The sequence below is a fragment of the Pogonomyrmex barbatus genome, unplaced genomic scaffold (genome assembly GCF_055798465.1).
Source record: "Pogonomyrmex barbatus isolate J1 unplaced genomic scaffold, ASM5579846v1 scaffold3, whole genome shotgun sequence".
In the NCBI taxonomy this organism is placed as follows: domain Eukaryota; kingdom Metazoa; phylum Arthropoda; class Insecta; order Hymenoptera; family Formicidae; genus Pogonomyrmex; species Pogonomyrmex barbatus.
Window position 1 is genome coordinate 17,484,413 of NW_028297127.1, and position 14,682 is coordinate 17,499,094.

Here is a 14,682-nt window from a genome sequence, read left to right on the forward strand (position 1 = left end):
ACTATGTGGGGGGGCTAAATGGGAAAAACTAGGTGGGGGCTATATGGGAAAAACTATGTGGGAATAAGATAAGAAAAACTATGTGAGGGCTAGATGGGAAGAACTATGTAGAAAGTAGATGGGAAAAACTATGTGGGGGTTAGATGGGAAAAACTATACGGAGTTTCTCACATTTGCCAACTTTGCATTTGAAATTTATGAATATACATAATATTTTTTTAAGTATTTTTTCTCATTGCAAAATTATAAGAAATATAAACGCATATTTAATATTAAAGTTAAACGAGAACACTGTCCCGTCTTTGATATGCCTTATATCCATGATGCTAGAAATCGATCCAAGATCTCGGATGAAAAGAGAATTCATCTATTGCGTTTAAATAATTCGGCTAATTAACCAATGTGATTGGTCAATTCTTTTTCCATCTAAGATAACCATCTAACCGATTTCTAGCATCGTGGACACAAATGCCTTATAAAAGCTCGATGCTCGAATTCAAAAAGAAAAAAAAAGCCATGATTTCTTCTCGCCAGATCAACCGATACTGACACTGATCGGTATTTATGTATTATATATATACACATATATATATATATATATATATATATATATATAATATGTGTAATTAAATGTAATTTTATATATATATATATATATATAAAATTATTACATTTAATTACACTATTCCATTCTTCGTGTTCATGGGACAGCACTCTGAGATTGATTGCAGGGACGCGGCAATGCGACAAGGTGACTACGAGGCGATGCGATAGCCAATCACTGTCTTGTTTTCTAATATATAACTTCAGCTGGATTCCGAAAAGCGCATATGCGTGCATTTATCTATAGTTCATGTCACGTATATTATAATAACAAAATGCGCGCATATGCGCTTTACGGAATCCAACCTTTGTTACATATCAGAAAACAAGATGGTGATTGACTATCACGTTGCCGCGTTGTCGCATAGCCGCTTTACCGCGTCCTGTATGCAACCAGCCATAAAGCTGGCGGCCATGGCGCGGAAATCCACAGCGGAACCAAATGCACGAACCAATCATAGCGAAAGAACCAACAGAAAACTCCTCCATTCTTTTCGTTCTTTCACTATGATTGGTTGCGCGTTATGCTGTAGATTTCCGCGCCATGGGACGCCAGTCTAGCGGACATGTAATACGTGACGCTCAACCGCAACATGCTCTGCTCATTGTACATCACGCTTTGCAAATCTCCCGGCTTACAGCGCGCTCGTGTAAAAAAATGTCCGAAGGTAAGATGATTTTTTTAATTCATCGATTGATTGACCGCATAATGTGCGAATGCTGTTTTTATAGAGCAAAGTTGCATTTGCGCATAATACGATTTATTAATCGATGAATTAAAAAACTAACAGCATCCAACTGCATACGAATCTTTCATCACAAAACAAGCTTAACTTCTCAGACTCTAAAGTAAATCTTTTGATATCACTAGAACAATTAGGAATAAGGACTGGATAATGTTGGATTTTTAACTTTATTAAGAGTAGGCAAGATAATATAAATATAGATAATTTCAAAGGGAGATAGAGGATCGATGTCACATAACCCCAGTAGCGCGATTCTATAATTCTTAACGACAGTATCGTTATCGTTATCGTTATATTGTCATTGCACAGCCTTTTTCCCCATATATTATACGTGCGTTACGACAACGTAACAACACTGTCGTTAAGAGTTACAGAATCGTATTACAAGACACAATAATCTTTCATCCGAAAGAGGCAAAATGAAACAAAACAAAAAAAGTAAATATTGTTTCAGGCCATAAATGTAACTCTTTGAGTCTTAAAACGAATCTTTAACTTGTTGAAATCTGATATCGCGAACTCCAATTCCAATTCAAGAATTAAAAAATTCTTTTATTAACCAAAACGATATTACATGTTTCCCTAAGCTTAAATTTAAATAAAGTACATTTCATACAAATATATAAAAGAATATTTTCTCTATATATTAGACAGAGCAACAGAAGACATGTGGACACCATATAAGGAACTGCAGAATCTTGTGGAAAAATATATAATATCAGTTCCTGATGTTCAAGATCCACAGTATCATGAATTCACAGAGGCTTTGCGAAATCACAGACAGAATTTTCTTACTATATTAAAAAATCCGGTAATTGATTTTTTTTATATTTTTATCATTAGATGAATGTAACAAAATGTCAATATTAAAATAACATATATTTAAAAATTTTACAAAGATGTATATGTATAATATATATTAATATTACAATATGTTAAATACAGCTTCAGTCACAGGTGTGTTTTATTATAAGTATTATATTTTTATCAGCCAAAGAATATGAAAAGTCGTGAGGAAATTAAGAAAGGAGTCACAGATGGTATTACACTGCCTGGTTTGGGTCATCAAATATTATCAAAAGAATTGGTGGATGAAACTCTTATCATATCGGATATGTATGATTTGAATGAATTCATGGCATTAGATCTTCTCTGTACGGCTCAACTTCAGATGTCACATCATCCTGGATTAAAGCGTGGTTTAACAGCTGTTCTTTTATATTATGATGGAAGAAAAGCATTGACATCAGTATTAAGGACTTTGGTACACAGTCGAATTGGTCACAGTTGGGCAGTGGATGCGCCAGTCGCTCTCACAAGATATATTACAGATTACACAAATAAATTGCAAGAGGATGGTCTACTGAATAGGATTTTATCTTTGTTAGAAGAAATGGATCCTATTAAGGTATGCTATTAAAAAAAGAGTAATGGAAATAAAAGTTTTATATATAAAAATTTTGTATAAGAGATATTTCTTCTAACTATAAAATTCTTCTAATTATAAAATGTACAAACATATTGGTTTAAGAAATTAACTAATAATATTTTAGTCTTTTTATAATACATTAAATATTTGGAGTATTAAAATACATTAAATTCTTTTAAAATAATTTTAACTAGGAACAAGATTTGCTGCAACAAAATAGAGCATTAGGAGGAGCAAAACATCATCAGATGGTTATGAAACTTTACAATGACACACGGCAAGATTTAGCTGATATTTTATACTTATGGTCTGCTCAATCATCTCTACCAAATATAATTCTGTTTCGTTTATTATCTATATTGCAAACTCGGCAAGTAGAATCTGAAGCAGGTGAAGGAGGACCTGACAAAGTTACACTTGCACTCATTATGGCCGTTTTAAATGCCTTTAATTTTAGTTTCTTACATAGCCGTGAAAATGGCGAAGGTACAGTATATTTCATTCAAATTTAATGTTACATCTATCAATATGAGATTTATATTATAATCTTATTTTTTTAGAATTAATTAATTCAATGCCGTTAATAGCAGAGAGAGAAGCATTGGAAGAGCTAAGTCAAAAATTAATATCTACTAACATAAATTGGGAAAGCGCTGGATTGCGAGGAGTAATACAATTTGCTTTGGCGATAGCTCTGATTACCATCAAAACAACCACTACTCAATTTCAATCTCAGAACATTACCACGGAAGATGAGATACTTATAGAAGCTGCTCTGGCTAACAAAGCTTTTCATTTTATGGCCGATGTTTTATTCAAAAGTAATTGTATCCATCAAGAGGAATTTTATATTCGCTATTTTCACACGTTGATTTCTGATTTTATATTACTGATGCCCGTTAAAATCAAAGAATTACGCAGTCGTGCTGATGAATCCATGCGCTTAATTCAAGCATTCCAGCAGGAAGGAATCGAACCTCCAATGAATTTAGATAATCATTTTGAATATTTAATGTTGATGGTAGCTGAACTGTATAAGGAAGATCAATTGAAATTAAATTTAGCTATGGATTATTGGTGTTATCATACCGATACGACTCATGTATCAGCACCTGCGTATACAAGTCGCTTGCCTTCTAGGCAAGTTGCTTTATTTAAATTTATACGACTTGCTGGAGAAATATTACCGGCGGGTTTATTTGTTTCGTATATGAAAATGATAGCATCCCTCGCCTCATCGTCGCAATCTGCAAGATATGCATTCAATTTTTTTAAACCTAACGGTAAGTGTAAACAAGAGGTTTATTTATGTTACTTATTATTTTTTGAAGTTACATGTATGTATCTGTTGTGTAGGATCATCTGGTTCAGCAACTATTTCATGGGATCATTTCTTCAATTCTTTAAATCGATACTATTATAATTTAAGACAGGAATTACCTCCTAGTCAGGATACAGTATACAGACAAAGATGTCACCCGAAGGGAATTATGCCTCAGGAAGTTAAAGGCCTCGAGGCAGTATTGTTAGTTGTTCAAGTAATAGCCAAAAATGATGAAATGTCAAGAGTTGCGATATGCGATCATCCAAGTTGGAAAGTCTTGCAGTCTTTGATCGGCTTGGTGAGCTGTGCGATGCCGATACCATTGAAAGGTGTGCTAGTAAGGACTCTCGCGGCATTGGCCAGATCACCGGAGAGTTCTTCCACCGTTTGGCAAAGTTTGGAGGCTGCTCAGTTTCTGTCCACTATACCGACAACAAGCAGTTATCAACCAAGAGGCGTACAAACAGAATTAGAAGAGATCGAATCCCGGAATGAGGAATATCCGTTAACGCGCGCTATGTTAGAGCTATTAGATGTTCTTACCGTTTTCCCAATACCACGTCTGTTGGGTGTAGGTCAACGAAATCCAGGATTCGATCCATATTTACATTTTATTATCAATACTGTTTTCCTGAGATTTCATACTCGTTCGTACAAAAATCCCGCTGAAAAATGGGAGGTGGCGGAAGCCTGTTTGAAAATATTTTCGAAATTAATAAAACAGTACGAACCGATCGCCGAAGATTTCGTGGGCTGTAAAGTTGAGTTGCAAGGCGGTGAATCTACTTCAATCAATTCGGCTCCAGGATATCATATAATGACGCAATTGCACACTAATTCTGAACTACTACACGTAATATTATATATTATGGACGAAGGTTGTCATCACTTCGATACCTACGACAGTTTTCCAGGCAAAAAATATCTCGAAAGTTGCAGCCTCTATTGTTTGGAAATATTGGAGCGTGGCTTGAAGATGCAGAATAATTATATGACACAGTTGTCTTCCATACCGTCCGGGAACAAAATTATGACTGGATTGTCGCGACTGTTGCTCGGTATAAATCCTCGTACCGGCAAACCGGATCACATGATTAATATTGCTAAATATATCCAGTACAATTCGTGGCTACCGAAACAAGCCTTCGTAGCAGTTGGCGTTATCCACGGCGTCACTAACGAGCCTGGAGCAGACTCGGAATTATTGTCGACGTTCACGGAAACTCCTACTTTAGCGACGAATATCAGACATGGCTTTGTCGAGTGCCTAGACGCGGATAATATTTCGGAGGATGACGACGAACTAAGAGTGGACGAACAGAGTATCAGTAGTAAAATTCCGATTGGAAATTGCAAAGAAAGAATTTTACTACTGATGATGCACAGTATCACGCGGCCTGCGCCCAATCTTGCACATTACTTACTTGGCTTTGAAATAACTAAAGACATTAGGAAAACCATCATCCAGCAACCAGGAATCCTCGGATTTCCACGTACTTGTCTGCACTCCATCTTGGGCATATTGGAGCAATCTCTCGAACGCGGACGCGACAAAATAACTGAAGCCTGTTACTGCTATCTCCATACATTAACGGCTAACAGCAAAACATCAGCACCCGTTCTTAGATTTTTACGTACTACGAGTAATCAGGACTTCGTGCAGAGACATCTCTCGAAATTACCGTTTCAGGGCCCAAATAGGTCCACTGAGCTCGGTTGCATGTCTTGGCTATTGAAAATAGCGGCTATCGAGTTGCGAGTCGCCGGTGGTAGTCTGCAGACTTCTTTAATTCAACGATTGGTGGGGAGTTTTAATCAAGACAAGGACCAAATCGTACCTTCCCAAAAGCTTCTGATGGATCTTTTGCATTACATTGATTTTCAGTTGTATTTGGAACCCACGAAGTCGTGGGAATTCTTCGATCCATCACAAATTGAAATGGTATTAGGTAAATGCAGCACTCCTGTCGCATTAATGGGTGGCCCGTGGCTCATTGATATCAGGAAACTGCATTCTCTCATCACCGAGGAATTGACGGTTACACAGAGCAGTGCTACTGCCACTCAACGCAAACTCATGCAGCAGGAAGTGAAGTCTATACTCGCGCATGCACTGAAGAAGAATCAGACCAAGGTTCTATCATATGCGACTGTTAAATTCGTGGAGGGCTGGTGCCAAACTACGGAAATACTTTTCTCTGTCGCGACAAATCAACAGTTACCGGTAGCTCAACGACAAAATCTTCTGCTGAATTTGTCGCACGACCTGCTACAGAAGATGACATCCTGCGAAGCTTTGAGTGAAATTAAGACATTGGTGTCCGGCACAGTCTTAATGTTACTGGTGAACTTGCGAAACAGCTTCATGATTCAATCGGACAATGAATTATTACCATCGTCACCGTCAAATACGACAATGATGAAAATTATTCTTAGCCATATTTTACAATGGATCATAAATGCCGGAGCATCTTCGCAGAAAGTCGTGACGCATCTTTACGCGGCCTTGTTAAACTTCCTGAGTATCGTCGGCTTGGAGAAATCCGAGCATGTAGGCGCAATCGACTCTATGTACATCAGTCAATTGGACAATTCGTTGAACAAGCTTATGCCCGTGCAAGAACGTTCGCATCGTTACGCAACGATTCAAGTCATCAACAGTTTTGGAAACCAGTTGATGGATATTTTGTGTCACAATTGCTCGGGTGGACATGATGTATGCAAGATGCTCGCATTGTCCTGCCTTGACAAAATTTTAGAACTGGATTACGATAACGCGTGGATGATCTATTTAGCGAGCAGAGGCTACTTGAAGCATATGATAGATAGTTTATTGGAATCGGATAGTTTGTTGCGTTGCATATTACAACCAGAACCGCAAACATTGCGTCCTTTGTACTTGTACGAGGCAAAAATGGCGATCTTCTGTAGGATGGCGTCAACAAGATTAGGTGCAGAGAGTCTGCTGGAAAACAAAATCTTGTCCTGCATGTCCAGTATGTGCATGTTCGATCAACATCCCGATGTACACATAGGTTTCGAAGGCGGCGACTACTCATTCATACCGTCAGTCGGGCAACGCTATCAGCAAATTTTCTTGCCAGCTTTATATCTCTGCGACGCTTTATTCACCACGCTAGGAACAGAAAATCAATCGTGCGCCGTACAAGTCTGTGGATTTCTACAAAGCCACAGAGACACTGTAGAAATGGCTTTAAGAAACGCGTTCTCACACGCCAATGTGCTCTTCTTGAAGGAAATTGCATGCCTCACCGGCGTAATATCCAGATCCGCTAATATAGGTTTGTATATTATAGAATTAAATAAAAATTCGGCTAATATTATAATTACACTCTCATAAATATAATCACTTTTCAGACATGTACAAACTTGTGGATGAAGAACTGGCGAAGATAGACATAGATGATTACAAAATAGAAAGCAGTACTGGAATGAGAGAATTACGAGCGCATCTGTATCGGTTACAAAAACTAATGCTGTCATTATTGCACAAATTTCAATTACATTCGATCCCGATAAATCATAATTACCAGCAGGCTGATGCGAATCAGCAATATATTTCGTGTATACAGATAGTCGCCAATGTTATGTTGTATACACGTAATCAAGTAATGTCCACAAATTATGATTATAAATATATCTATATACAATGTGATATCTTGCTACAAATCTTGATTTTTTTCAGATGCAACACAGTCGTATGGATCAGAAAATACGAAATGTACTATTTGATCCTCATTTGACACCGAAGCCTGGAAGAAGACAAGATAAAGTGAAAGATGCTTCTGGTGAAATATGTTTAGGTACAATCGTTGAACAATTGGTTTCCGTGACAAATCTACTACACACTGAATTACCACATATTGACTCTCTAATAAAGAAAGCGCAAATGGTAACCGACATGAGTACAGCGGAATTAAAGAAGGTAAATGCTATTTAAATTTTTCAGTTGAATTTATTATTTTCATATACATATATATTAAAAATTTAATATGATTTTATTGACAGTACATGTTTGAAAATGAGGCGGAACTCGATATAGGAAAACAACGAATGCTTGTCGAACAAAGATTAAATCGTTGGATAAAAGATAAACGACAAAGCATAAAATATTGCTCTCTTATAATAGAGCACGCTTTATACATTCTTTGGAGTCATTTAGATTTTTATACTATGCAAGTTATATCACGGCAAACTCAAAGAATACATGGTTAGTAAAATATCTAATTCCATCTTATTAATTTTTATTAATAGAAAATATATATTTTATCTTATGTTTTTACACATTTACTTTGTTGATCGTAATATGTTGATTCATATGTTTGCACAGTATCTTCAGGCGGCGTTGATGAAAGTATGATCGAATGGAAGGTTTCATCAGAAACCTTAATGGAACTAAAACAAGGACTGGTTTCTACATTTAATGACACATTTATTGCACAATTGTTAGATACGCATAATGAACATACTACAGTAGATCATAGCTTCATCGAAGCTCTAATAAGACGGATAAAAAGGTTGTTACAATTTATAATTATAAAATAATGAAAAATTAACGTATTTACATATAATTTCAATTGCATATTTTTTATTTCGTTTTGTATGCTCTATTTATCATTAATCACCGTTTTGTTGTACCAAATACGACTATGTTTACTATGCTAGATAAAAAAATATAACAAAGTCGGTGAAATTAAATTTATTCGAAATTCATACATACAGTCGATTTTGATATATTTATATTAAATCAAGTAAACAACTATTTCTAACTGTAAGTTATTTTCTTTTTGCATCTCTTGCAAAATACGTTAATAGATTTATATTAACATTTTTCCACATGTTTTCTTTTTCTACCTGACATGTGTATCATACAATAAAACGTATTTTTGTATAATCATTATTTATTATATGGCTAATATGAATAATACTGTTACATAAAGATTGTGATAAATATAAAAGATTGTATTATAAGGAGTATAAATATATAGTTTTGGATTATGTATTTGTTATATATATATATTATATATATATATATATATATATATATATATATATATATATATATACATATACATACACTTAAATGTACAAATTTATAATTACATATATCTAATTTTATTTTTTTTAAGAAGCAATTACTGCTTCATCCCAAGGACCATAAATATTATCCTTATATTTTTGGCACTTGATATACCAAAGTGGACAGACAAAGTGGATGAATATTATAGCTATAATAAAGACGTAGGAGAATGTTTGTGAAATAAATAAAAGTAAATATATGGTACTAATAGTCAGAATGGCAGATATGATAATTTTATTATTTATTTGCAACAGCAAATAAGGTAACAATACAAAACATTGAACTGAAACTGTTAGAAGCGAAAAGGCATGTAATGGGGATGCTAATCTGGAAGCCAACATTAGCGAGCCAAAAATTGAAGAAGTTATAGATAAAGAATCTGATAGGAAGATCTGTGATGATCCATATTTGCTAAATACCAGATGGGTTAGGAACATTGATATTGTCATGGCATAAATTGTATCAGTACTAATTGTTTCTGTCAAAGTCTTTAAAATGGGTGACAATATGTAACCAAATGTGAGAAATATTAATACTGTTCGCAAATCCTTTGTTAGTTTCACAGGTCGATCCGGTACTTTTTTGTTATATACAAAATATCCAAGAATAGTCAATATACTGCCTGATATCACAATAACATTTGGTGTAGTCCATTCGTTGTTCAGCCAGATAAATATTATAATAAAAAGTACAACAACACTTAATCTCGTGGATATGCTGGCACCCAAGTTTAGTGCTTCTATCAATGTCACATTGTTTGGTTTTATATTTTTACGCAGTTGCTCCAAAAAGGAACTGTCCGTATAGTTGTCCGGCAATCCGTAGTTCTCGTATAAATTTTTCTGCCACTTATTTCTGTTATTTTTTTGTATTTTTTTTATATTGAACTTCATCTCGTGCTGACTCGAACATGCCACTTTAGAATCTAAAAATTTTCGTTTCTGTAAAATTTCAAACAAGTTTGTAAACCATCTATTCATCTGAGATTATCGTATATTCTTTCATTATTCTGGCATTAACTTGAAAATGACAATTATATGTGAAATATCTGCTTACTGATCTTTTCATGAAAAACTGAGATATTAATTTGGCGCTATACAAAATATATCATTAATATAAATGATATATTATTTATATATATTTTATTATTAATTATACAGAGGAGTGCTCATATTACTTTGAATGAATATACTTTTATCCAAATTTAAAGCGAAGCAGTCATCCAAATTCTTTTGACAGACGATCCACACATTTCGAGTGCATAATCATTCTACGATGTGAGTCAGAAACCGTAGGTAAGTAATTCTTATCGAGCGATTTCAGCGGATACTCAAACAGCGAGTCATGACCGACTATATTGCAACGTCGCCATCTCTTCCCTCACCAGAGAAGCCGGCCACTCGGAGACCGGGGAATTATCATCCTTCGGGACACGAGCGTCTGGGAAATTTGTCGAGTTGGTGGGGGGAGGAGGGGAGAGGATTCCGTGTTGCGCGTAGACGCGCACTAGCGGCGGCCTCGGCAAGTTTTGCTGCTTTTAGTGGAATTTATTTTCAAAATGGCTGCTACGAGGAGACTGCAAAAGGTAATTCGAGGTAGCCGTCGTGGTCATCAGTTATATGACAACGACGGGGCCGCGGTGAGGCGAGGTCGCCGCGCGATCGACTCGCACGCGGGGATGCTTCCGCACGGACGTCCGTCGGCGGTGCCCGTCGCGGTGATAGCGTTCGTACGTCGGCACCTCTGCCTCCTCGTCGCCGACACCGTGGGACATCTGCGGTCTCTCGCGTCGTTCATCGGTGTCTCGGACAACGCGGATCTCGTTATTATTTCCGTGTCCAGGGACCGATCCATGTGTCTCGCATCTCCTACGGACGGCCTCGTTGCCGTTCCAGGACGATCGCGTCCACACGAAAAACTTGGCGCGATGACGTGATCTCGCGGCTTCATGGATCTAGCACTGAGCGTATGACTTTTTCCAGGAACTCGGTGACCTCAGGGCGTCAGCGATGAAGAACTTCACAAATATTCAAGTAGACGAGTCCAATATTCTCACCTGGCAGGGCCTGATATTGCCGGTAGGTTCGCCGTCCTCGGTGCCGTCGATACTCCGGGGACACGTAACCTAAAATACGAATGCGGGTCATGACTCATCTTATTTCTCTATCTCTTCTCTCTCTCTCTCTCTCTTTCTTTCTCTCTCTCTCTCTCTCATACTTAAGTATTTCTTTACATATTTCCTGCTCGAGGTAAGGCAAGTTGTAAGCTTAAATTTTTGAAAGAGAAACGAAAAAAAAATGTAATTGTTAAACAATACACCTGAAATAATTTATGTACACGTTAATCGTTTAATTAAGCACTTTCTGATAAGACTGATTTAATCTATTTTTGTCTTTTAATATGTCTATGTTTCGCGATAATAGAAAATTGTGTAAATAAATATATGAAAATTTATATATTTAAATGAGACCACTTGATTAATAATGTGTAAGTACTAAAATAAGTTTGTTGCATATAAGAATATATTATGTTATTATTTGTGGATTGTGTGATGTCTACGTATACAAGTCGATTATAACTGTTATATAGTATATAATATAGAATGTTGTTCAGAAATGTTATCTCTTGCTTCTTTTAAGAGCAAGCTTTATTGTGACATTATTTTCATTTTATTTTGTGTAATTAAATACCTATATGATTTTTTTTCAAACATTATGTGTTCTGTATTATTCTGTATTATTACCATGGTAATATATGTTATTTTACATATCAATCACTCATTTGTATCAACGAGTAGTTTTCTCTTCTACAGGACAATCCACCATATAACAAAGGTGCATTTCGCATTGAAATCAATTTTCCTGCAGAATATCCCTTCAAACCACCAAGAATAAATTTCAAAACGAAGATATATCATCCAAATGTAGATGAAAAAGGTCAAATATGTTTGCCAATTATAAGTGCGGAAAATTGGAAACCTGCTACAAAAACGGACCAAGGTCAGTATTTCAATTTTTTTTCAATCTATTTTATCAATCTATTATATTTTAAATGATAAAAATGCTTTTAAGACTTAAGTATAATTGCTGTGTTAAATAATATAGTGCTAATAACAATTTGTAAAATTAATATTTTCAGGTTTAAAATAAATGTAATGTATTTTTTTTAATGAAAAAGTAGAGTATCTTTAATTTTAAATATGTGCCATTTATATTTGCAGTGATCCAAGCTTTGATAGCATTAGTGAATGACCCTGAGCCTGAACATCCATTGAGAGCAGATTTAGCTGAGGAATTTCTAAAGGATAGAAAAAAGTTTTTAAAAAATGCCGAAGAATTCACGAAAAAACATGCCGAGAAGAGGCGGGAATCATCATCTTCTAACGAATAACCCCGAGTGATTAGTTTTACTTACCGTCACCACCACGATGCCTGCCGCCCGTCAGCTAATTTAAACTCGAGCCAATGTATACCTGTCTGTTAATCCTCGTGAAATCTCACTGATTCAAGTTGAGATGACTCTGTACAGTATTGGTTAACACCGATGATATGAATATACGCAAATTGTAATGTTTATAAGAAGTGGGATGAACTTTTCAGAGTACAGTAAATTATGATAAATAACTGTATCATATTGTATACAATTTATACTTGAAGTCATATGCAATTATACTTTGATTTATCATCGAAAAGTCGTTACATTCCAGCTTGATCTTGTAGGAATGTACACGATGATGAAAACGATTCAGCATAGACATCATGTTTGTCCGATGTAGCAGCGTATGTAACAGTATGTATTAAAGTACATATTATTTCCAATCGTTTAAGATGTTAATTTATAATTGCATTTCGAATTTATAGCTACTGCTTTATAACTGTTACTAATATTAAGATTACATATAATAAAAGAGGAACAATGTTTGCTCTCAATTTTCAATCAATTTCTTTACTGTGAAAACAAAAAAGATGGTAATTACAATTTTAATTGTAATGTAATTTTTTTCTATTTTTTATAATAATAAATATAACATTTATTTTTTTCTTCGAAAATACTGATCGACAAAAATTTTTATTTTTAGCTCCAAATAAATCTCATATTTCAATGCAATTTAATTTTCTTCACAGGATTTTAAAAAGATTTTGATATTCTGTACAGAACTGTCTTGTTTTAATATAAAATTTGATATCAAATTCATTTTCAAATGATTTCTAATACATTTTTTTAATGATTAATTAAAAACATATGAATCAAGAAGTAATATATTAAATTTCTTTTCGAATGTCTTTATTCAATTAGTAAGAAAGAGTAAACGAAAAATATAATCGAAAGTATTGAAAAGGAGTCTCTAGTCATTTTTCTTTTCATTTGATTACTATAACTTTCAATTTTCATAAAGGACCTGAAAGGCTAATATTATGTAAAAGTTACATGAATATTTTTTTATCTTGATTATATATTTGAGAGTGAGTAAAAAAAAATGCTACAATCTCTACATATTAAATATATGTAACATATAACGTAATATATATAAATATATAATATATAATGCAAAAAAATTAACAAAAGCTATAATTGTTGGAATGTGAAATGTCTTCTTTATACTATGTGTGCTGTGTTCTTCAAACACTTATATAGGATTAAGAAATATTTTAAGTTATATATTTTGATATATAACTGATTATATAAACGTGATATAAATTATATCTTGTATAATGTATTTCTATGAAAATTCTAAAAAAAATTTCATGATTATATAAAATATTTAATATTTGTATTAATATTAATCTGTAATTCACATTTAGCAATTTAAAATAATATTTTGCGAAGTATACAAAATGCTTCTAAAACTTTATATGTTTATTTCATGTTTATTTCTTATTAGCACATATAGATAAATAATTGATTGTAAAACTTATAAAAATTGAAATCGTTATACGAAAAAATTTGTGTTAAAAATGTTGAACATTTGTCAAAATACATGTATGCTTAATGACTGTATCCATTATTTTTCTATTGCAATCATGAAAATGATAAAATTATATTTTGTTTTTATAACTTTTGTCCTATGTTGTATTTAAATTTCTTGAGACAATAAAATGTATTGAGATAACATTAATCATTATGATCATTAATGTATCTCAATGACTATAAGAATATTAATTAGATGCTATATTGAATACTATTGCTTGTGAAAAAATTATCTATCTATTGTGGAATTATATTCTCAACTGATGAGTTTAGAATTTCATTATCAAATTGTCATGAATAACTTTAGCATTTATTTGTAGGAATATTAGAACTATCATATATGAACATAAACAGTATATATTATATGTATACTGTTTGGCTGTATAAATATATATATTATTCTGACACAATGTGTATATGTGTGTGTGTGTGTGTGTGTGTATATATATATATATATATATATATATATATATATATATATAAAATTATACAAGGGAAATTTTATGGGGAA

The 14,682-nt window shown here is 33.9% G+C and overlaps 3 protein-coding genes across 9 annotated transcripts; 2 read left to right on the forward strand and 1 right to left on the reverse strand.

Moving 5' to 3' along the window:
- The first annotated feature begins 1,114 nt into the window (after positions 1–1,114).
- On the forward strand, positions 1,115–9,104 carry Nup205 (nuclear pore complex protein Nup205). 2 transcript variants are annotated; one of them, XM_011639819.3, is made up of 10 exons: positions 1,115–1,271; positions 2,000–2,160; positions 2,341–2,757; positions 2,973–3,264; positions 3,339–4,061; positions 4,135–7,404; positions 7,481–7,731; positions 7,809–8,048; positions 8,132–8,333; positions 8,454–9,104. In XM_011639819.3, the coding sequence occupies exons 1-10, from the start codon at positions 1,148–1,150 to the stop codon at positions 8,666–8,668; spliced, it is 5,895 nt and encodes a 1,964-aa protein (XP_011638121.3). In that variant the 5' UTR covers positions 1,115–1,147; the 3' UTR covers positions 8,669–9,104. The 2 variants fall into 2 exon arrangements, with proteins under 2 accessions (XP_011638121.3, XP_088934867.1); XM_089078741.1 differs by lacking the exon at positions 1,115–1,271 and adding an exon at positions 1,514–1,787.
- A 30-nt stretch (positions 9,105–9,134) lies between these two features.
- PIG-C (phosphatidylinositol glycan anchor biosynthesis class C) lies at positions 9,135–10,607 on the reverse strand. 6 transcript variants are annotated; one of them, XM_089078751.1, is made up of 2 exons: positions 10,396–10,607; positions 9,135–10,128 (listed from the first exon to the last, which is right to left on the reverse strand). In XM_089078751.1, the coding sequence occupies exon 2, from the start codon at positions 10,094–10,096 to the stop codon at positions 9,248–9,250; it is 849 nt and encodes a 282-aa protein (XP_088934877.1). In that variant the 5' UTR covers positions 10,097–10,128; positions 10,396–10,607; the 3' UTR covers positions 9,135–9,247. The 6 variants fall into 6 exon arrangements, with proteins under 6 accessions (XP_088934877.1, XP_088934873.1, XP_088934876.1 ...); XM_089078747.1 differs by having other exon boundaries at positions 10,260–10,607; XM_089078750.1 differs by having other exon boundaries at positions 9,135–10,144; positions 10,396–10,606.
- A 21-nt stretch (positions 10,608–10,628) lies between these two features.
- Ubc10 (ubiquitin conjugating enzyme 10) lies at positions 10,629–13,252 on the forward strand. The gene is made up of 4 exons (XM_011639818.3): positions 10,629–10,788; positions 11,186–11,281; positions 12,016–12,202; positions 12,424–13,252. Exons 1-4 carry the CDS (start codon positions 10,762–10,764, stop codon positions 12,591–12,593), a joined length of 480 nt encoding a protein of 159 aa, XP_011638120.1. The 5' UTR covers positions 10,629–10,761; the 3' UTR covers positions 12,594–13,252.
- The last annotated feature ends 1,430 nt before the right edge of the window (positions 13,253–14,682 follow it).

What these genes read in the sequence shown, in the direction of transcription:
- Nup205 (XM_011639819.3), top strand. Translation starts at nt 1,148, where the DNA reads ATGGGACGCCAGTCTAGCGGACATGTAATACGTGACGCTCAACCGCAA. An exon ending in TAGCCGTGAAAATGGCGAAG is followed by an intron (nt 3,265 to 3,338) that starts GTACAGTATATT and finishes TTATTTTTTTAG; the next exon opens with AATTAATTAATTCAATGCCG. An exon ending in TGTTGTATACACGTAATCAA is followed by an intron (nt 7,732 to 7,808) that starts GTAATGTCCACA and finishes GATTTTTTTCAG; the next exon opens with ATGCAACACAGTCGTATGGA.
- Ubc10 (XM_011639818.3), top strand. Translation starts at nt 10,762, where the DNA reads ATGGCTGCTACGAGGAGACTGCAAAAG. An exon ending in CTACGAGGAGACTGCAAAAG is followed by an intron (nt 10,789 to 11,185) that starts GTAATTCGAGGT and finishes GACTTTTTCCAG; the next exon opens with GAACTCGGTGACCTCAGGGC. An exon ending in GGCAGGGCCTGATATTGCCG is followed by an intron (nt 11,282 to 12,015) that starts GTAGGTTCGCCG and finishes TCTCTTCTACAG; the next exon opens with GACAATCCACCATATAACAA.